The 22373-nt window shown below is 52.3% G+C and overlaps 7 protein-coding genes across 7 annotated transcripts; 1 reads left to right on the top strand and 6 right to left on the bottom strand.

The window, feature by feature from the left end:
* The first annotated feature begins 455 nt into the window (after positions 1-455).
* On the top strand, positions 456-6475 carry QC763_122640 (uncharacterized protein). Its single transcript, XM_062908829.1, has 5 exons — positions 456-713; positions 790-4076; positions 4133-4263; positions 4322-4406; positions 4460-6475. Exons 2-5 carry the CDS (start codon positions 3716-3718, stop codon positions 5809-5811), a joined length of 1929 nt encoding a protein of 642 aa, XP_062771981.1. The 5' UTR covers positions 456-713; positions 790-3715; the 3' UTR covers positions 5812-6475.
* Positions 6476-8880: 2405 nt separating this feature from the next.
* CNS1 (HSP70/90 co-chaperone) lies at positions 8881-10245 on the bottom strand (the record flags this gene model as incomplete). The annotated part of the gene is made up of 1 exon (XM_062908830.1): positions 8881-10245. One exon carries the CDS (start codon positions 10243-10245, stop codon positions 8881-8883), a length of 1365 nt encoding a protein of 454 aa, XP_062771982.1.
* Positions 10246-10634: 389 nt separating this feature from the next.
* On the bottom strand, positions 10635-13378 carry QC763_122660 (uncharacterized protein). Its single transcript, XM_062908831.1, has 3 exons — positions 12486-13378; positions 12040-12423; positions 10635-11983 (listed from the first exon to the last, which is right to left on the bottom strand). Exons 1-3 carry the CDS (start codon positions 12550-12552, stop codon positions 10923-10925), a joined length of 1512 nt encoding a protein of 503 aa, XP_062771983.1. The 5' UTR covers positions 12553-13378; the 3' UTR covers positions 10635-10922.
* Positions 13379-13556: 178 nt separating this feature from the next.
* QC763_122665 (uncharacterized protein) lies at positions 13557-16396 on the bottom strand (the record flags this gene model as incomplete). Its single annotated transcript, XM_062908832.1, has 3 exons — positions 13557-15462; positions 15536-16202; positions 16267-16396. The coding sequence occupies 3 exons, from the start codon at positions 16394-16396 to the stop codon at positions 15192-15194; spliced, it is 1068 nt and encodes a 355-aa protein (XP_062771984.1). The 3' UTR covers positions 13557-15191.
* A 336-nt stretch (positions 16397-16732) lies between these two features.
* QC763_122670 (uncharacterized protein) lies at positions 16733-17712 on the bottom strand (the record flags this gene model as incomplete). The annotated part of the gene is made up of 2 exons (XM_062908833.1): positions 16733-17532; positions 17592-17712. The coding sequence occupies 2 exons, from the start codon at positions 17710-17712 to the stop codon at positions 16733-16735; spliced, it is 921 nt and encodes a 306-aa protein (XP_062771985.1).
* A 699-nt stretch (positions 17713-18411) lies between these two features.
* QC763_122680 (uncharacterized protein) lies at positions 18412-19177 on the bottom strand (the record flags this gene model as incomplete). Its single annotated transcript, XM_062908834.1, has 2 exons — positions 18412-19011; positions 19076-19177. 2 exons carry the CDS (start codon positions 19175-19177, stop codon positions 18412-18414), a joined length of 702 nt encoding a protein of 233 aa, XP_062771986.1.
* A 1052-nt stretch (positions 19178-20229) lies between these two features.
* QC763_122690 (uncharacterized protein) lies at positions 20230-22198 on the bottom strand (the record flags this gene model as incomplete). The annotated part of the gene is made up of 2 exons (XM_062908835.1): positions 21645-22198; positions 20230-21595 (listed from the first exon to the last, which is right to left on the bottom strand). Exons 1-2 carry the CDS (start codon positions 21821-21823, stop codon positions 20230-20232), a joined length of 1545 nt encoding a protein of 514 aa, XP_062771987.1. The 5' UTR covers positions 21824-22198.
* Between the last annotated feature and the right edge of the window lie 175 nt (positions 22199-22373).

Genomic DNA, 22373 nt, shown 5'->3' on the forward strand with positions numbered 1-22373 from the left:
AAAACAAGAATCAGTAGCCCCACTTCTGCCAAGTTTCAGGAGCACCCAAGTGTCTGGCAGGTGGTAGATGACAAAGAGGCAACGGAGCCTTCCATCTAATGACTAGCCAATCATTTTACACAATTCCTTTCACCCATCTAGGCACAAACCACGGGCAACCGAAGAACGAACGACATTCCATTTTTCAGTTCGACACTTCCTGCCGTGATTTATCTTCCCGAGCTGGCCCTAGTGACCCAAAGGGCCTCAATGGAAGGAACTGCCAGAAGGCCCCAAAAGATGGATAGCCAGATGACCCTACCGTGGAGGCACCAACGAAAATTTGCGACTTCAGCGTCGACACATGATGCAGATGAATTTCCAGGTTCCCACCCACCTCACCTCAGTGGTCCCAGCTTCCGAGTTGTTTGCTCAGATTTGCAGTTCTTTGGCGAAATCCGGAATCGTACACGTCTCTTTTCTCCGCCTGATTCACTGCTAGTTCCTTGCTCGTCCACACAGACTGGTCCGACTGGTCCGACTTCCAGCTGCGACAAGCGAGTAGCGGTACGACCACCACCGGCATCCCGTTCTTGTGTGCTCTCTTGCAAAGCCCATGCTCCCAAGGGACTCAAGAATTCAAGGCTACCCATCGGCTCTTTTCTACATATTGGATGGGTATCCCACCCCGCACAAAAATATCGAGTCTCGAGACGCTGGTTACATGTTGTATAGTTCAGTGCGCCCCTAGCCACGTTTGGTGAATTGTACTCGCCGCCGCCCATGCTAATTTAGATTGCTGTGGCCCAGCCTGGCAGTCCCCAGCCTGCCCAAAACCATTGCTAGCAATTGTTTGGATCGGGTCTCGAGAATGAACCCCACGGCAGCTACATACTTTCCGCTTCGGTATGCCGGCGTCCGGTCGCCTCCATATCGCATCTGTCCCAGGACCAATCCGATCTAGGACTGCGGGCCCTGGCTTCTTCTATGGGGGACGAGGCTGTGGAGTTGTCTGTACCTCCTCGCAGACAGTCCTTTTCGATGTGGATCGAGACTCTCTACGCGTGACGAATGGGATGCTGTCGCGGCTCTGGATACCAGCAATGCTGTGGCACCTTGCGTCTGCTTGCAACATCCGGCGGATACAGGCTTCTCTTCCAATGCCCCGACGTGCTGCGTACAGCCGTGACAGTGACAGCTGGAGCTGTCTTACAACGGCGTGTAAAGGCTTTTGGAAGGTCACCCTTCTCGCTCGGTAACACGTCTAAGACCTCAACAGTATTTTACACATCTGAACTGTGATGCTCCCGGCTGGCAGACTGGCAGTCGGGGCCTCCTTGGACTGGACTGGGCATCAGTCTGCTTGTCCCTGATATTTCCCCAATGATGGTACTGTCTTCGAGTGGCTATGAACGCCAAGTTTGGCAGGGGGTGTGTCGAATACACTAATACCAGATTATGGGGGGCTCTGGTCATCACTTGAACCGGTAGATTGTCTCGGCATATCCGGTCAATCTTTCAGTCTTGCAAACCGGCCTAGGTTGCTCTTAAATTGGGGGCGGGCCTTTCCACCACCCTCTGCCGGCGCGGCATTGCGAGAACTGTGATCGGCGAGGTCTGCTATGACTGCTGCGATAGGTTCACTTCTCCTGTCCGCTGGCGACTTCACTGGGCCTTCTTCGGGCTCTGTGCATCCGTTTGAGGCACCATACTGTCTGTGTTGGGCAGAACACTGTTGCGTATTGGCTCAGCGGGTGCTCACAGAAGTCGTCGCCGCGGGCTTTAAGCATGCCTAAGCGGCCGAGAGTCGAGGGCTCCATGTAGCCCTAAACATACGACAAGAAGCTGTCGCCTGAGTTTGGGCGAAATGGGGCCGCCCAATCTTCGTCAATGCCGAAGCAGGGTATACAGCACGGAGCTGGCCAGAGGATTGCACCTCTTTCTGGTTCTGCTCACTATCTGTCGCCAGCCTTTGCGCCACATCTTTTTTGAACTTCATCACTTCGCTGGCTGACTTTGACTCGTCCAGTTGACAGTATGTCAAATTTGTGCCGGCTCGCTCTCCCTTCCCTGTCCTAGCCACCTGAAGGGCGATAACAGAAGAAAATATTTTTGTTGAGAGGAAGGATGCCTGATCGCCAACGTGGACAGCAGGTCAGCAAAACACCTGTACTTCTTTCGGACACTTTTTCGGTGCAAACTTGTACAAGGTCAAGCTCGTGGGTGGGCAAGGCACAGTGCATTTGACAGATGCTCTTTTCCGCTGTATTGCGGCGAATCTCGGCGGAGAATATTGCGGAAAAAGATTTTGCTCCTGTCTTTCTCTCGGGCTTCTCGAAGAGGCATGGAATATCACGGAATCGAGTTGCAATATGGCCATTTCGATTGGGAAAGTTATGGGTGCCTGGCAACCCCTCTTGGTTCCTGGGCTGGGATGACTTCAAAGCAATCAATTTGACAGGCAATACGGTCGTCGGGGCGTCCTTCTAAAACAAGTCATATGACGGCCTATTATTACGCATCAGCAGCAAGAGATCCAAATACTGACGGGCTCTTCATCCCCTGAAACGAGCTATCAAAACACGTCCTAGCGACAGAGGTAAAGCGGCCACGTGTGTCGAGTCAGTTAATCACTTGGGATTGCGGTGCTAGATGAGACGACGATGATGCTCCCTATTTTCTCTTTGTTACACGCTCACATCGACGGAGTAGCCAAATAAGCCAACAATCTCAGCGGCAACCCTTCTGCAGCCATCCGACAGTCTCCCTCCTGCCCAGGGCTTCTCGAACAAGGCCTGTCCCTGCGAGAAGTTCATGGACCGCACTTGCCTCCCCAAACCTCTTTGTTCTGCCTTTGGCGGAACATGTAGACAACTTCCGGGTGCCTTTTGGTGTTGATATCCACTTGAGGCACAAACACCTCTGGGATGTGTTGTGTTAGCTTCACTCGACTCCAGTCTTTCTCGCAGATTGTCTGGAACCGCAAAAGTTTACGAGGGCCAATACCGAAAACCTTGTTCTTGGAAAGTGTGGCTATCTTACGGCTCTCTCAACAGTGTGTTCCCACAATCCTGCCGCATATCTGGACCTATGATCTCGTGCCGAACATAGCCCGACAGGAGACACAGTCACCAAAACCATAGTGGCACCCCAATCCAGCCGGTCTGCCTCGCCGCCTGGCTCTGGATGTTCCAGTTATTCTCAGCGTGCTGCCATCGTTTGAACCATCATTCATCGGGCTATCGACCGCCTTTTCCCCGTCATTTCTCATATTTGGGCTCTCGCTCAGGTGAGCAAAGAGCGGTGGGAAGACCAAACAAACCCCTACTCGCCAGGAAGTCGAATCCCTGGATGCCCCGGACAAAGGAATCACATCGAGAACGCTGCGCGGACGAAATCTGTCTCTCGCGGCTGCATGACACTGCGTGCCGGTGGTTAAGAAAAGAAAGGCAACACCCGAGCTCCCTGTTGCTGTGTGCGAGCCTCAAGGAGTATTTACAGGCTTCCCAGCTTGCGAGGGTGCTCTGCGTGGGCTTTGTTGTTTGTAGCCTGAAAGGGAATGGGTTTCCAACATCAAGTCTCTCTCAGCCACAGACGCAAGCACTGTCTGACTTGGTGATTGTGTCCCCTCCAGTCGCTAGGCCTGCCACCCTTATTACCCCTCCCATCTCTCTCCCCAAGAGTTGCAGTGGTAGCGAGCGAGGCACGCGAGACATCTCCACAACATATCACCGCCATGGTATCAGTAGCCTCTCTTCTTAACCCGGAGCCTCCTCGGGCTCCGTTGCCACGTTCTCGACCCAGTCAATTCGCTTCACCTTCAGCTCGTCCAGCTGTCGCCTTTACATCAGGACCATCACCCGACAGGCCAGGGACCAGGACAGCAAACATGCAAGACGATCCCAGACCAGCTCGACATGCAGTCAGAGGCATGATCAACTATCCACCGTTCGAGGACCTGGATGCAGCCTCGCTCCACGAGGTCCACAGGTTCCATGTGTCAGATCTGCGGGAGATTCAGAGCAACTGCCGCCGGATTCCTTACCACAGCCAAAAGAAAGACTTCTATCAGAAGACCGGGCGAGAAAGCTTCGAAGGTAAACCAACAAGAAATCCGGAATGCATCGCGGGATACCTGTACTGACTTTGACAGTTTTCGAGTACTCTTTTAGACTTCCCAGGGACAGTCGCCTTCGATCAGACAACACTTACACCGTCATGTGGGATTACAATGTTGGCCTCGTGCGCATGACTCCATTCTTCAAGTGTCTTGAATACGGGAAGGTTTGTTTGTCCCGGTGCTCGGTCCTGGATGAGGAGGGAAATTTGCTGATTACATTAGACTACTCCTGCGAAAATGCTCAACCAGAACCCGGGGCTCAAGGACATTACGCACAGCATCACTGGGGGATCTATTATCGCCCAAGGTATGCTATGCACGAGAGATTACCTACGATAGATATGCTAATGCATGTCGCAGGCTACTGGATGCCATACTCCTGTGCCAAGGCTGTCTGTGCAACATTCTGTTACCAGATTGCAGGTGCCTTGATTCCCCTATTCGGCCCAAGTTTCCCCTCGGAGTGCATTCGGGAAGGTATGCCTGGCTACAAACACATGGTCATCGATCCCGACATCATTGCCAAAGCTAGGCTGGAGGCAAGGCGACTGCTACATCTTCCAACACCACGCAGTGGCCCTCTACTCAGTCCACGCATGTCTCGCAGCGTCAGTCCTCGACCATGTCCACGACCGCCCCGGCTGGCCGCTGAGCCCTACAGCAACCGGATAGACTACGATCGACCGATGCCTTTGAGTCCGCATAGTAACGCAGACCACGAATTCTATGCTGGATCGCCTGATATCTACAGTCGTAATACACCCACCGAGTTCATGTCCGGCGGATATGGGACTGGTATCCGTCCACCACCAATGAACACTCCAACAAGATGGATTCCAGTAAACCTTCCACGGCCGTATTCATCGTATCGCTCTGATCCATCTACTGAACGGGAGCAGCGTCGCCCGCAGCATCAACACCATCAATATCCGCAACCGTGGACAAGGAACAACATTGAAGACAAGTCCTACGGATCTCGAGCCAATCCATGGCTCTCGGCAGTTCCACGTATTCCATCACCATACCCTCAACGCGCCGTACGGTCCCCCACCATTCAAAATACTACTGCACGACCATACGAGCGTCCCACGCATACGCTACCACCCATTCGAAGTCTCTATCAAAGCCTTGGTGCGAATAAACGGACATTTGATCAGATCGAGCGGCCTACAAGCAGTCACTCCACGCCCGCAACTGACCAAAGACCGGATATTAGTCCTTACCCCAAACTCCGTGGTCTTCCTCCCGCCTCGCGATCCCTAAGCCCGAGTATGCAATCAGTTAGGCCGGCTTCGGAGGAGGATGCTGCGCTAACACTGATGCGACTTTGCGAAAAAACGAGCAAGCAGGAGGAGAAACAGGAGCGAGTGCAGAGACAAGATGATGCCATTCCGGAGAGTTCAGGTGTGGGACCAAAAGGCGAGAGCAATACTATTTCCAGCAGCCTGGTAACGAATATCGGCAGTCCTACGTGCAGCAGCGGCGGCCAGACAAGGGTATGGAGCGAGGATGCTGATTTGAAGATGGAGCACGCCAGCACACCGTCATCTCCACATGCTGGTGACGCCAATGTGACTTCCACACCCAATTCACTGGCCACCAGGTCCGTGTCCTCCTCCTCTGACGCCGACGATGAAGACAATGATGATTGCAACGACGATGTAAGTCCCAGGCGCAGGGGAGCGTCAAAGAGGAGGAGGGTTCTGAGCTGATGTGATGAAATTTGGCTGCTGCTCTCGATGTTCATTTTACGCTACACTGCCAGTATTCCTGGGGTTTTGCTCAAGTCATTATCCACTTCTTTCTCATCTTCCACATGTCACTACTTCATTTTTACCTAAATAGCCAACACCACCTGCCATGTGGGTGGGATTTGGGGAGCCAGGTCTCGGGCTGGTTTTGTCGGGTATGGATTTCATGGTATGAGCAAAGGGTTGAGGGAAATTTCTGGTGTTTCGAGGCAATGGGACAAGAAAAGAAAAAGGAGGCGCTTCGGTTTGGGGGTTTTTTATCCACAAGGCGGTTGGCGAGCATTGATATTGGAATGTTACTGCTTGTTCTTTGCATATTTTACCTGAGTTCATGGCTATGCTTATCGGTCTTTTCTTGTTTTCTTTCCTTCGTTTTCATAATTCTTGAATATTTGGCATTGCCGCTGGGGAAGTTTTTTGGGTGAGGAACAGAAAACGAAAAGCTAGACACCGCCGGGCAAACACGAAGAGGACTTTGGCCCGGTGTGTATGTGTGTGTGTATGTGTGTGTGTGTGTGTGGGTGGGTGTGGGTGGGTGCTTCTTTTGACAATACCAATTAGATGGGGTTATCTAGCGAGTAGCGAAAGCAAACATACAAACAATCGATCGGTTCTCTTTCTCTGGCAGGTAACAAACATCAGGTAGAACGAATATTGATTTTTGGACATTCAATTCAACCACCCTCCTAGGTCTGCAAATAGTCACCGTCATAACAAGCTATCAGGCTGTGCTGGAGGCTCAAGACGCAGGAACAAGGAAAATCTTGAACGACATTCCATGACGTGCATGACCTGACATGAGGCGCGTAGGTGTTTAACTGCGGTGGAACACCTGTTCGGAAACCCATCACATAGGTACTTTACCTTGACTCTTCTCATCGGGCAGGGCCGGGGGAGGGTAAAACCCAGAAGAACGATATCCAATGAAGTTCGGCACACAGAACGAACGATGGAACTTTGTGTTTCTGATGCGATGCTGATGAGTCACTGCAAAGGGGTTGGAGTTACATTTTGAACTTGGTTACAATTGTTAAGAATGGAAGTGAATGGTTGGGGGGACGTGGGGTGAGATGGGGAGATGAGTTGATTAATCGGTTGTACAGATGTGAGATGCAGTTGCTGGGGTCTCACGACAGGATCTTGTAGGGTTATGCAGAGCTTAGTGTCTTGTACAACTAGAAATAGGAAGTGATAGAGAAGAATGGAGGGGAGTGTTTACTTACCTCTAAAAATGTTGAGGGTACGAGCAGTTTGTCTTTTCAAGCTCCAAGCTCCTGCTTCGAGCTTTAAGGAAACTGCACAAGTTCTTCGTCCAGAATTTCTTGTCCGCTGTTCGACAGAGCCCACGCCCTCTCAAATTTCGGGTTGAAAACTGCCTGGCAGGGCAGCCAGTGATTTGAAGAAATTATTTTTGACTCTTTTAGCCCTATAACAGTTTTTGAGATACGTTTCTAGAAGTTTTGGGGTTTACTGGCAAGTTTTGTGCGGTGGTGTTGGAAGCCGTGGCATGTCAACACGAACTGGAAAAGGGGCGTTGCCAAGGTAACTTGCTCAAAGTCCAGCATCGCTCCACTTTCATGATATTGCCATCAAACCGCCGAACACAGACACTTTATGCATTGGAAAAATGAGAATTCATGTGGTAGAAGAAGCCTTCAGTTTTTTCCATCCCTATAATTGTCATCAGTGTATCTGATGGAAGCTTCATCGTGTGTTAGTGGCGCCGCCCCATGCGTCATCTTGAACTACCTTATTTTTAACAACTGGGGTATGGGATGGGAACACTATCGTCGAGAGCTGTGATTGCTTTAAAAGGATCGCTATTAATTGGAATGTCACTGCGACATGGCGAGTATCACGGCACTGTTCGGCAGAAATACTCACCCCAGGCCTCAACTGGTGCGTTGACCGGATTTTGCGTCTCCATACTCCCAGCGCCTCTTCTGTGTGAGGCACCAATTGTCCGTTTCGAAACCTTAAGCAACCCCCCACCGTTTGGTATAATATCTCTGGTTGGGACAAAAACCTTTAATCCTGAGCTTCCGTTGTCGCATCCTGCCTTGTGGAACGGACCTCTTGCATCGAATCCACGACATCAAAGCCCTCTCCTCCCACACCTTCAATAAGTCACACGGAATTGGCGTGTGTACTCAAATAGACAACAATTACCACCGGGAATTCTTTGACCGTTAGCTGCGTCCGCAGCTCCACCAACACCAACGGCAGCTGCAGCACCCAACATGTGCGAAATCCAAGAACGGCACGACAAGCGATGTGGCCACCTCGTCGAGATGTCCTATGAGTCCTGTAAGTCTCTTCGCAAAAAACATTGCCTCCGTATCGCTCATCACTAATCTCCGTCTTCTACCCTCACAGGCGAAGATGCATGCGGCAACTGGGAGGTCTTCAACTGGCACACACACCTCGTTCGCTGCGGGATGCCCCGGTGCGTGGAACTCCGAAGGCAAATGAGGAGGTTCCAGAGAACACAGCGACGGATGGCGATGAATCAGTTTTCTTCCTCGCCCAGGGCTCAAGAGTTTCGATCTGATGACACGAAGATGGAGGATAAGGAGGAGCCCCAAGTCGAGCATAAGGGAAAAAGTATGCCAACGCCAAAATCCGCGACTGCGACCGAGAACCAGGAGAAGAGGAGGGACTTTTGGGGTGTTATATAAGAACCGTTTCTCTTGGTTTTCTTGACGTTTTTTGTGTTTTGTTGTTCTCTTCTGTGTGGAAACAGATGCTTATTAGTTCTTAGTTCACGCAGATGTACGAGCATGGAACTTCGAGAAGATGAACATCGACTAGTACAACATCAGTTTGTAGCATGAAATGGCTTGGAAACGAGGGGTTTTGTCATGAACATTGACGTATAGTTAATTGAACTGGTGTAGGTGAATAGTTACAGATGGGCGTGCCCGAGAGTCTTCAGTTAGTGGCATAATGATATGGGAGCATTGCCTTTCTTTTTAGGTACATAACCCTCAACTACAGCCTCCTTTTGATGTCACGATCAGTGAGTATCACCTACTTCCTCCCAAGCTTCTTCTCCTTCCAGTCCTTCACCCAGCCCTCTGCCTTCCCCTTGGGCACCACGAAAATCTTGAGTAGATCATCCACAATCTCCACGTTGCCACTGCTCAACACTTTGAGCAGTGATACTTTCTTGCCCACCTTTGCCAACCCTCCACTGACTGTCTCAACGTAGCACTCGACATTGTTCGCCGTGTATTTGTTTTCTCTGTCCCATGGCAGAGGGAACACATACCCAAAATGCTGCTCCAAGCTCTCTGTCTCGTTAAACGCCTTGATGAAATCGCTCTCATAGTCGGCAGGATACAGCAGCATCGTCGGCACCGAAAGGGAACTCTGGGGATCCAGCGGGTCGGGAACAAGCTGGACATGCGCGTCCTCCATGTCAGGCGGCTTCCCGGTCGACCTCGTCTTGATGTTTCTAGCCTCCAGTGCTGCTTTCATCAGCACCTCCTTTCTCCTGGCATCAGCCGCCCTTTTCTCCTCGGCCTTCTTGTGCGCCGTCACTGTCTCGTTCTTGGCGATGATCTCCTTGGCCAGCTGCTGTAGCGCCGCGTTCGAAGAGTCAATCTCTAACCCCCTCGCGCAAGCATCATCCGACTCGACGATCTTGTTCACCGCCAACAGCGCCTTTGCAGACCGGTAAAAGGCCTTGACGTTCTTCGGATTCAGCCTCAACGCAGCCGCGCAGTCCAACGTGCAAGACCGGTAGTTCTTCAGCTCCAAATGACAAGCCGCCCGGTTGACGTACAACTGCTCCAACAGCGTCCTCTCCTTTTGCGTTTCTTCGGGGTCATCCTCCACCTCTTCATACTCCTCTTTCGTCGCTGTCTTCTCATCCTCCTTGACAACCCCCGACCCATCATTCTCCGCCAACCTCTTCTTCTCCCTCTCCTCAAAAGCCTTCTGCTCCTCCTCGCTCCTCATCGCCACCTCCTGCTGCTTCTGAACCTTTTTCTTGATCCCCTTACTCCGTCTAAACTCCTCCGCCTGCAAGATCTGGACTCCCTTCCCGTAAAACTCCTTCGCATCAGCCCACTTCTTAGCCTTGAAGCACTCATTCCCCTGCTCCTTGAAGTTGAGGCCGTTTTCCAAAGGCGTGCCGTCATAGGCAAGAGACTGCAAAGCGGCAAGCTCCTCGTTCTCTTCAGCGTCGTCCAGCTCGGTCATGAACAGCGGGTGTTTGTTCAAGTCGGCGATCGTCTCCTCGAGCGTCATCCCTGTGTTGACCTTGTAACCGGCTGGCAGGCCGGGGAACATGGTGGAGAGGTCGGCTCCTGCCGGGGGAGGGGCAGGGCCGATTGGGACATTGTTGTCATCCAGCTTGAGGTCTCTGGTGTCGTTGGCGAGATTATCCATTTTGGGCGGTTTTTCCTTTTTTGGATTTTTTTTTTGGAGATGACTAAGTGAGAGACTGAAACTGAGCTATTTGCGACCCAGTGAGAAAACCAGCCAGTCCCGCTAAAACGGGTATGCTGGGTTGGCCGTCGACAGATAACCGTAGACAAAAGTCGTGAGCTATACAGAGAAATGTCCAAATAAGCGAGCCGTTTGTAGAGAAATTTTTGAGGGACGTATTTCTTCTCTTGCCCAACGCGAGATCGGTTTGTTTCTGCCCGCTCTGGTGGAGTGGCAATGGTGAGGTTGGAAAAATTATTAACCTTGGGGTTAGGGTTCGTCTCGAGCGGGGAAACCATCGTCAACCCTGACACAACCCTGACCAAGGCACAAGCAAGCAGTGTGTCAAGTTCGAGAACAGAAAAACAGAAATCTATATTCGTGACCCGTATCTACAGTTCCATCTATGGTATAATCCCAATGCTCACCAAATTATGCCAGTCGTCGGATATCATAACCGTCGTGAGCGCAGCGCTGTGACGAACAGAAAACAAGAAAGAACCCAAACGCCTCGCCTCGCTTCTATAAATCCCGACCCTTTTCTATCCCACCGCCGATCCATACCACTATCCCCTTGAAAAATATCCCCCATTATAGCCACCCTCAATTACTTTCGCATTAAAAGCTTTGCCCACCACCTAGGGTTCAAACCGTTCCTCCTCCTCAGTATTCCGGGCTGGATATCTCTTTACAGAGAAGCACTGCACCGCTCCAAAAACAGCCACAAGGGCACTCCCCCACCAGGCAAGCGCTGTGCAATCTACCCTCTTCCCCATGGCATAAAGATAGCCGGCAACGGGTGGTGCAATCATGCGGCAGGCGGCACCAGCACTTGCCGCAAGACCGTTGACCTTGCCCAGCACTGACGGGCTGGGTGTGGCCTCCTTGATTAAGATAAGAAGTAAGGGGTACAGAATAATCGACAAGAAGTTCCGGACTCCGAGGCAGAAGTAAATGGCTGGGTAGAGGAGCTGATCGGGGACGTAAAGAAGGCCGGGAACAATCATGTATGCGATCGGGTGGAGAACCGTCACAATGATGAAGAGCCTATGCACACCTATCCGCTCGGCCAGTGGTGGAAAGATGACGGCTTGAACGACCAACGCGATGATGCCTTGAACGGCAAGAATCATGCCGACAGCCTGGAGTGAGAGGCCCAGGCCGCCGGGGGAGTAGAGCGGGTTGACCTTGCCAAACAAGGCGTGAATAGGAACTCGGTCGTCCTCGAAGAAGATGGGCATAAGGTGATCGTAGGTCATGGAATGGTAGGTGAAGATAGAGAGGGAGACGACGACAGCCATAATTCTCTTGGAGAATATATTGGTGTGTTGCTTCTCGATGTCTTTTGGCTCCTTGATATCTCGATCCCGCATGGTGCCATAGTTTTCGTCTCGCATGTCAACGGCCGGGCGCTTGATGGCGTCTGACGTCTCGATCAGGGGGGTATTCTCGGAGAGGAACGTGTGGTCGGGGAGGGAGATGCGCGGCTGCATGTCGGGATGTGTCTCCTCCAGCAAGAAGTAGCCCATCATGATGCTGACAAGAAGAAGCGCAGCACAAATAAGATTCGGTAGGAGGTAAGGGAAGCGCTGGAAGAGAGAGCCCGTGGGAAATAGGTGGGGGTACGACTCGTGGGGGTCTGCAAACAAACCCCCTATCATGGGTCCAATGATCGTACCGACACTCCAAACAAACGGCACTGTTACTAGTTAGCCCAGCAAATTTCGAAACAGGAAAGCTTGCGAAATAACGTACTGATAGAGTATGCCTTCGGCTCGTGCTCAGGCTTTGTCACCAGCTCGCCAACCATGGTCTGGATGACGGCAATATTGCCGTTCAAAAGCCCACCGATGACTCGCCCAGCCAAGGCGATCCAAATGTTGTAAGCAAAGCCCACCATGATCATGCTAAACATGGTTCCCACGCATCCCAGTAACAACACGGGCTTTCGCCCAATGCGGTCCGAGAGCCCTCCCCAATACATACCCATCAAGGCCTCCGCAAGAGCGAAGGACGAGATGAGGAGGCCAGCATAGAATGAAGCATCTTCTTCATTTCCAATCTGATACCGTTTGATCAAGGCCCAAGCATAAGGGAAAATCGAGGTGAGTGCAATTGGCTCGGCAAGGCGGACAATTGCTACAGAAAAAGGTTAGATATTCGAAAGCCCCATCTCAAAACGTGGCGGAAAATGAACCCACCGAGAATGAAAAGCTGAAAAGCAGGGAACTTCTCCGGGTCGCGGCGACTCGGTGTCTTCAGTGTCATCGTGTGCTGGTGAAGCTTGCAATTTCACAAAGCCAAGGAGACAGGAAAAGAGAGGTTGTCAAGCCGAGAGATTAAGAATGATAGTTGCGTGCAAGGACCCTGTAAACTAGGGTAAACTTCGTGTCGGAGAACAAGAAGGTAGAAGAGAGACTACAGAGAGAGAAAAAGTGGCAAACCTCGACAGCGAGCATGAGAGTGGTAATATATCAGTGGGAGCAACTCTAGCCCACTCACTGTCTTCTGAAAGCTGTTGACATGGCAAGAAACCCAAGAGCGGGAAAAAATTATGGACCCTTTGGCGCATTGATACGTCTGGGACCAGGCGTCGAACATTCCATGATGGCTGTAGTGTTCCAGACACACGGTCCGGCTACTATCAGTTGATAGCTAATATCCTACCTTGCCGCGTCTTCCCTGGGGAGTGAATATCGAAGATCACCTTTCTGCAAGCGGCAGTGACAGGGCCAAGACCGCAGAAAAACGAACGCGGAAGCTCTTCCGGTGCACGTTGCGTGTTTCACCCAGCCATCGGAGAAAATGAGCAAGGTAAAGACACGGAACGAGCCAAAAGAGGTTGCGCAGGAAAATATCGATTGAGAATGGTCGGTAGCTCGGACCGTGGGTGAAGAAGGCAAACTGAGCAAGCTTGTGAACCCTGTGCTGATCTGCTGGGATGGACAAAGGTGAGCCGAAAGCTGTCTCCACAACCGTTGGTTGGCCCTAGCGTCGAACATGCTGGTGTTGTTGAGCTCTGGCCAATCAGAAGCTTTCAGCTACTGTGGGGAACCCTTCCACTGCAGCAGCACTGCAGCGGCGGCAGGCCACCGCAAGGAAACCTCGCTCCGATATCAAAATCTTTGTGCGCTTGAATCCTGCAAAAATCTCGATTTCTGTGAATCATGGAAATCCTCGCATTGGTTGGCAGCCAGCAGCATCACACACACCATGGCTTCTTGGGCTTGCTCTCTTGTCAGAAATCAGTTCGCTGCAGTGATAAACCGATGGGCATCCATTACCTAGGTGCTCGTCGAGAGAGACACGGCCCGTCGTCCGTTTCCTTATCAGTTGGTGATCTGATAATGTTCTTATCTCGGTCTATCTCGCTCGGCCACGCACGACAATCCAAATTCTCTCACAACAGCCTGATTACTACATTGCATACAGCCAGTCAGTCCATGTTACGAATGCTCTTCCTTTGGGTCATCTCGATGACGATCTATTATCGGCCGCAACTCGGCAGCTTCGACGGCGCCAAGGTTGACAGCGGGAAGCGGTGACTCGGTCAAATGTTTGTTTGGTCTCCTTAACGCCGCTTAGAAGAATGCGACAACGCCATCCGGCCTTTTTTTCGTCTTAATCTTATGGGTGTCATCCACCACCCGTTGAAGCAACCTAAGCGTGCGCCGACACCGGGCTACTGTTTCGGTGGCCGTGCTGTCAGGACAGTTGTCGGTGAGCAGCTATGAACCCCTGAGGATTGGCACAAGCTACACAAGCAAGCGGCTTCCGACTGCAGTGCTGTGACGCTGCAAGACAACCCTTCGTATGACGATTTCTCGCCCAGGCGCAATGGCGAGCCAGAGCCTTATCGGCCTGCATCTCCTCGCAAGCCGGATGAACCCTAGCTCTCTGCCTGCTAGCCCGTCACCTCTCCTGCAGGTCACGTCGACTCGCATTGTCTCCTAAGCCTTTGCATATGCCGTATGCCGGCTTGCATCCACTGGGCTCAACTCGGCCAGATCCTTCGGCTCACTCATCGTGAACATTATGAGGACGTACAGACTGTCCTACTTGGTACGCAGGAAGTCACGAACTAACAACTGGACATATGGAAGAGACGGCACACCAATGTCCCCCAGATAAGATACAGACAACACCGCAACACCTTGCTTCTGAACTTGCAGAAATGGCAAGCAAGAGCTTTTATTTCCGAGTAGATACTGATCTATCATGACGGAAACTTGCATCAAGCTTGCTTCGCTTGAGCTACATGCCGAGATAAGGAGGGCCGCTGTAACCTCTGATCGTAGTGTACCCATCGGTGCCCAAGCACCGGACTCACGAAGCTACCGGCCTCGTCTGCTCCTTGTACCCGAGCAGCACAAGCTGAGACTGACTGCCGGGTATGGCCAGGGCAAGTCTAGCTAGGTTTCGTCCCGTGTGTCGACATAGGAGCCCGTTATAAGCCTCCCGTTCTCGCATGCTCCTACCTGGCAGGCTAGTAGAGCATCAGGATTCTCGGTACTTCCAAGGCATTGAGATGTCGACAGCCTCTGGCTCAGGTGGAAGGAGCCCGAGATGCTCTAAGCCATGAAAGACTCGACTGATGACGTCGTCGGAAAAAACTTCGTCAGCGTAGGCCGGAACGCGGAAAAATGTCGCTGGAGGTCTTCTCCATTTACAGCACTTTTCTTCCTCTTCAAAGTCACTGATCGCAGCAGAAGCATGCAAACCTTCGTCGGCTATCCTTTGGTCGAGTTCGGTGCGTCTAATACAGGCTTTCTGAAGCGTCGACGGCCGAACAAGACCCTTTGCGGACCGCGTTTGCCAGCTGCGGCTGTTAAAAAGAGCGGCGATGCTAATGACATAACAGTACTTAGTATCTCCTCTCTTGACCATGTCATCGGATATGAAACTCACTAGTCCACGCGTATGGAGTAATGAGCCCTGTACCGCGGCCTCTTCGTATGATAGTCCCAGTTCAAGCACTGGCACCATGCGATACCGTCTTGAAATGTTGGGTTGAAATGCCACCCAGGAGTCCAGTTGACTAACACCGGCGTCCAACCTCCAAAAATTGACGCGATCAAACTGTCGCCCAGTTCCATTTCTAGATCCCCCCCGTAGAACGGCTCGTATAACCGTCTGTTCATAGCCCGGAAGTCCTGCCAGTAAATGACATGGGCAAGTCTGCTTCTTCGTCAGCACGTATTCACTGGAAACGTATTCACTGGATCTGGGCTCTCCCTCCGGCCCGACTCACTCATGAAGCATGGTAACAGCAGCCATAAACGCCGTCCTGCAGTATTCCTCCCGACCTCGTCCCCCCATCACCCTCAGGTCATACAACCTCCTCGCGAACGGCCTCATGAGCAGCACCGTCAGAGTTCTCCCCTTTTCCCCCCTCAACTTGGCTAGCTTGTCATACTCAATGATCAAGTCAGGCAAGTCGATCTTGTGCTTTTCCCCCGGAGTGTGAGGATACCGGGGTGTATATCCATACGCCCGTTTGGTGTGTACAATACTGTCATCTAAACTCCATCTAACCCGGCTGGTGAGCTCCTCACTCCGAAGCTTCTCGGCAGCAAGCTGACACCAGTACTGGCGCATTGCAGGTGTGGCCCAACGGGCTTTGTGATGGCGGACAATCACCAAGGGGGTTTTGTCTTGGTCCTTTTGCCGGTCGTTTTCGACAAAGGGGCGCAGATAACCGGCGTAGGAAGGGGAGAATATATCCTCTATGAAGAAGTCTGAGAACCAGGGCAAGGCCTCACGCTCGAGGATGCGGCTGGCGAGTAGCAGGGGTTGGTGGAGTTCCGGGATGAGGACCTCATCGGAGGGGCCATCGTCGCTGGGTGTTGATGGTGCTGGGATCCAGTTGCTGAGGATGGGGTGGACTTCGCCAGTGAGGTCACACGGGGAGGTGATGTCTGTTCCTTTGACGAGTCAGCACTTTTAAGCTCGAGGGCAACGAGAGGCAACGCAAATTCTCACGAATGGCACCGCACAGTTCCAACTCGGTTTCGTCCCAGTCTTTGCCTTCGCCGTGGTTAGCTGGCCCCTCGTCGGAGCCATAATCTTCTTGAATGGCCTCATCAGGCGGTTGGTAGTATATATGTGACATTGCAGTGGTGATTGCTAGACATCTTGGTGATCGGCAGGGGGCCTGTCAGCTGTAGATTTGATGTTTTACAAGACGGGCGGAAGTCATCAAGGTTCTTTGTTGTCTCGGATAGCCCAAATCCAAGTGGAATGTGAGGTGCGGTCAAACAATGCCGCGCGCATCTCTAACCGTTGGCTCACCAAGCGAGCAATTGTGGCGTTGATCCCTCCTTGTTCTGAAAACGGAATCTCCGTCTCTAGTAATTTCTTGATTATCTTCACCACACCTAAGAATGCCATTGTCTAGGGAGGTATTACTCGATATTTTTAACTTTTCTCTCTAAACATCCACCACGACCTAATGCTCGTACTCCATCTCCTTGCCCTTCATCAGCGCCCAAAACTCCTCCACAATCTTCTTCTGCTCCTCCTCCCCACCTTGCCTAACAGCAATATACTTCCTGTCATCCACCGCCGGATCCCACACCCCCGGGTTCCCGCCCGCCATCCTACCGCCCGCTTCCTCAAGAATACACCACCCAGCCGCCACATCCCAAGCATAACACCCCCCTTCCCAGTAAACATCCATCACCCCCGCCGCCGTATAGCAAATATTCAGCGCCGCGCTCCCCATACTCCTCACCGCACCAGCCATCGCACCGCCCGTCGCCTTGGAAGCCGTCAGCTCCTTGTACACCTCCAGCTTCAAGTCAAAGTTATGCCCGTCCCTCTGACTCCCGAACTCGATCCCCACCAACGCCGTCTCCAAACTCCCCAGCTTCCTCCCAGGCCTCAACGGCAATTGCTGCGGCTTCCCCTGCCCCTGACCAGGTGCCAAGGAAAAGTTGTCCACCATGAACGCACCCTGTCCCTTGATCGCAGAGAACAAGACATCAGAGAAGGGGTTGTACACCACGCCCACCTGGGGCTTCCTGCCCAGGGTGAACCCCAGCGAGATGCAAGCAAGCGGGAAACCGTGGATGAAGTTTTGGGTCCCGTCGATCGGGTCGCAGATGAAGGTGGGCGCGTCGGTGACCTTGGTTACCCCCTTGACGTAGGACTCCTCGCCGACGAAGGAGAAGGTGGGGTATTCCTTTGTGAGGATCGAGTTGACGAGGTCCTCGATGCGCTTGTCTGTTTCCGTGACTACGTCGACGGCTGAGACGACGGGGTCAGCAAACGGTGAATAGTGCTGTAAGTTGACAGAGGCTGAATACCGTTCATCTTCTCGTCTGTCTCGAGTTCCTTGCCGGTGGCATTGCGCATGATCTCGCCTGCCTGGCGGGCGATGGCGATGAGGGAGTCATGGATGGCGACGAGGTTGATGCTGTCTGCCATTTTGAAGGTGTTTGCACTTGGACTCACTAAAGAGAACGAGCTTTGTATAGGTTGTGTAAGTGCCTCCTATTTTGTGTGCTGAGACCCAAGTGACCCCTGGAGTTGTAATGTGAGATGAGGTTGCGGGGGTGGGGAAGCTTCCCCAACATCAATGTCAGGGGCTCCACTCGAGGTCTGGCCGCTCAAGTCGATAAAAAGGCGGAATGGTCACTCGTCAATTGATGCATTAGAAGATCAGATCAAGACCCAATGAACCCTGCTGTTAGTCATGTTGGTTGGTTCAAGACAAAGAAAGCGAGCTGCTCCCACCATAAAAATGTACAACCTCGGGCAATGCAAGGCAATGGGCGGAGCGAGTTGCCCAAGTGATCATACATGAGATGCAATTTAGACCTCACAGATATGCGGCCCCTGTCCAATACCGATACCACGTGGGCCTATTCTCATAGACTCGATCATTAACAACCATAAGTACAAGAAAAGAAATACAAACTACCAACGGGGATCACGAGAACAAAAGCGAACCAGCCAGCCATCCAACTCCCCATGCTTTGATGTGCCTACCAACCCATCCTTATCCATATTCAATTACTCGGACTGTACCTCCTTTCGGAGAATAAAGAGACAGATTGTTCCTTCAATCGTTTCCACAATTCTCACAGTTCCATCCCTGGCCCCATTTCTCCTCCTTGAACACATTTACATGTTCTCCCGGAAAATGGATCTCCTCTCCGTGGGGCTGTTATCCTCCTGCTGCCTTCCCTGTTGCCCTTGCTGCTGCTTCCTCGCCGCAAAACTGGTGTCAACCGCCATCGGCCTTGGGGACACCCCTCTAAGCGAAATGTTGCTCGGCTCGGCATCGTCCCCAAACGGATTTGGCTTCAGCTGAGGCTGAGGCTCTCGCTGGGTCGACCTTCCTCTTCTTTCTTCTTGCTCCTCAGGATCACGGGGCACATTCATCTGATATCCCTCCCCACCTGTAGCAGCTCCTGGCGGAGGTGGGCGGAGTCCCAGTTCCCGCTCTTCTTCATAGGGGTTGTAATCGCCCACGCGGGCATCCCAGGCAGAGTCATCAAGTGATCTGAAGCCTTGGCCGCCTCCACCGGAGTACCCTGCGTTGTACGAGGAGGAGCCTTCGTATGCGCCGGCCGCGGTGCGGGTGTTGCGGGCCTGCTTGATCTGGCGCAATTTATCGTTGAACCATCCCTTGATGCCGCCTGGTGCGGGAGTTGGGCCGTACGAGGACGACGACGAGGATCCAAGAAAGGGTATGTAGGAACTCAAAGGGGGTGGTGGGAGCTATAAGACACAAGCTGTCAATGGACGGGTCACAACTGAAGCTGGAGAAACACAGAAAACATACACCTAACCGTTGCGCCCTAATTCGTGATAAGACAATCCATCCAACCCCGGCTGCTATTAAAAGCAGAATAATCACCAGGATGGCAACGCCTGCTGGGTGCATCTTGTGTGTCTGTGGTTCGGTTGTCCAAAATCGATCGATAGAGTGCGACAAACGTCGATGGTAGAATATTGTGTCGTCGTTAAGCCGTGGTGTAAGGGTCAGGCGATCGATGCAACATTGACATTGGCAGCTTCTAGAGTTTCCAAAACATCCAAAGCGACGTTACGCTCTCACCCGGATCCAGTCGGCCGGTTTGACCAGGAACGAGACGCAGTAAAGCCGAGCGGGCGTACAAGTGGTGTGCGTTTGCGCGTTGCGTGGCAGTGGGCAGGCAGAGTGAAACAGGAAGAGCTGGCTGTGATAGAGGCAAGGTTTCGATGCTAATTGCTATGAAGGCCAGGAGAAGCAATGGAGGGAAAAAACGCAGCGCAACAACCCACAACTTGCAACGGTTGCCCTGTGTAACAATTCTTCTCACCTTTCCTTCCCTGCTCGTTCCCGTCGCTCCGCGAAAAGTCACTGCAGAAGTCTCTCGTTTTTGTTCCCGAAAGCGCCGCCGCGGCCGAAAGCAGCGACGCAACCAGTTCCACCTTTTCCCCTCCGTTGCCGAGCTTCTCAGCTGCCCCGCTATCTGCCAAGAGTATCCAGACCGCGCCGTGGCGGAGAATGACGAAAACCAAGCCTCGCCAAGAGATGCGATCTGGGTGGATACGTAGAGACCCCTTGGGCTTCATGAAATGGAGCTTCATGAAGAGGAAGATGGTTCGGGCATGCTGGCAACCACGCAAGCTCTTTTGGCATTCTGATGTTCTAGGAGGAGGTTATGAAGCTTGGTACGTCCCTGAAACACGAGGCCTCAACTTCAATCGCACGAGCATGGTCCAATCTCGGACTTGAAATCCAAGCCCAGCTTCCATAGGTATTGCGCAAAGCCACCGTCCTCCTCACCCTCAGCCGCACTTCACTGCCCTTACCCACGGTCCCCCTATTGGTCTGGTTGTCAAGGGCCATGATCTCATACACACCACTACCATAGACTGCGACACCCAATTATGATATACTACTAGGGTATCTACGAGATATGCAAGGACAAATCATCAATCATTTCGGTGCTAAGCCCAGCACTCTCCCCATTTCCCGCCCTTCCTCGCAAACTCCAACCCTTCCACAAACTGATCCAGTTTACACCTCCCAAAATCATCAGCCTCACAATTGTGTGGCTTCACCACTCTCCCGTTAACCAGGATCCTAACCAACTCTTCCCCGTTTCCTTTCGTCCCTCCACAAACCATCTTCTCAACATATATTCTAGCCGCAAAAGCTACCGTCCAAGCAGCACTAAACCCTCCTGCATCTTCCGGTTCCTGTCTCGTATTGTTATTCAGGGGCTTCACCCCATTATACACTCCCAGCGCTCCCAAAATCCCCATCATATCATTATCATGGCTGAAATCGGCATACAGTTCCCTATCCAACGGGAACGTCTCCGGGCTCTCGTCCAGCGTCGAGTTCGTCGTCGTGTGATCCTCCACCGGCCTCCTCGTCAACCTAGCAATGAGCTCATTCACCCAGCCCACCCCCTGCGTAGGACCGAGCGGGTTCCCGGGACCATAACCGTAGTATTTCCCTAGTGACTCGTAGTAATCGTACAACTTCCATTCCTCTTCGGTGAACAAATCACAAAAGGGGGACAAGACACCGGTAGGCGAGGCAACAGTGTTGAACGGGCAGAGGTCCATCAAGCTGATCAAGTCTTCATTTGTGAGGTTGACACCGGGCAGGTTGGCGTTGATGCGGGCGTTGATGGGAGGTGCAAATGTCGCAAGGTAGGTGGCCTGGGCGGAGTCGCCTACCTCGGAATATTTCCCTCCTTTTTCGAATGCGTCGCATAGGCCGTGAGAGAGGGTATTGTTGAGACCCTTGGCCTCAGATATCTCAAGGATAGGAAGAGGCTTGTGAGGGAGGTTGGACGATTCATCCTTCTTGAGAGCAGTGTTGTAACCTTGAGTCCAGTTTTTGGCAGAGACCACCACTCTGTTCTGGTCCGAGGCGCGAACAAACGGAACTGATTTGCTGGCAAGGGATTGGTAGCGGTTGTAGAACTGGAGGCCTGAGTTGACCATTTGGCGCTCGCCGAAGAGGGTGAGCTGGTCTGCGCCGAGACCAAATTTGTAGGTCTTGAGAAACTCGAATCCCGATCCATAGCGTTCGGCATTCTCCTGAATCCGGTTGACGAGGTAGATGTACTGGACCGACTTTCCAAGAGTTGGGTCCCTGGCGCCATGGCGAGAGAGGACCTGCGCAAAGGTCAACTCGCAGTCTTGGGGAATAGCTGGGTCGATCTCGGAAGGGACGGCAAAGTACGGCGAGTACTGTCCCCATGAGTGGGAAATATTGGCATCACATTGGAATCCCAGATCTGGGGTATCGCACTTGCGCAAACGACGCGGTCGGCCGTTGGAACCGTCTGTTGCCTGACTGTTCAACAGTTAGTGAGGTTTCTAGAAGAAGTGGATTCCCGACTTACATGAACAGCAGGCCCAGGATCGCCAGAATAGTCACAAACATCGCAACTATCAACAATCGCAGTTTGCGTTTGTGCTCATGCTCCCGGAAAACCCGTCTCTGTCCAGCAGATAACTCATCCTTCGGAAGTGAAGTATACTCAGGCCTTCCACCCGGAAATAACGAACGAATCCAATCCATAGTCGCAGTCAAAGTAACATGAGCTCAAAGGTTATAGGTTGGGGTCAATGGGTAGACCGGTCGAGATCCATCACGAGAGTCTCCTTCCAAATGTAGATCAGATTGAGATGGAAAGATACATTTGGAACGTTGATGAACGACCAAAAACCCTGCCACGTGGTTCAGGCATCAAATTCCAGTGGTCGGTTGCCAAGATGTCGAAAGAACGACAAACCTTCTGTGACGTTTCAGACCATGTGGCCCGTGCACAGCAGCTTAATCCTGGTATAAGCCACCCGCTGTCAACTTTCGAGAAGTTTTCCAGAACACCATTCGGTAGGGCATCAATAGGTCCCAACCCGCCAACGTCCTCGACCGAGATGGCTGGCTCATCGGTGACCGCTAGGCTATGCGACTAGGATCTTTGGAACCTTCGGACGGATTCGTCGAACCAATAAGACCTGTGACCTTCTGGCTTCTCATCACTTGATGGCCCTCCTTGTTCCTCCTGATCTGACACGACGCAAGTGCGCACATACCAGGTCCCACCCAGTCAAGCGATGACCGAGTC

The sequence above is a fragment of the Podospora pseudopauciseta genome, chromosome 1 (assembly GCF_035222475.1).
Source record: "Podospora pseudopauciseta strain CBS 411.78 chromosome 1, whole genome shotgun sequence".
Classification (NCBI taxonomy): domain Eukaryota; kingdom Fungi; phylum Ascomycota; class Sordariomycetes; order Sordariales; family Podosporaceae; genus Podospora; species Podospora pseudopauciseta.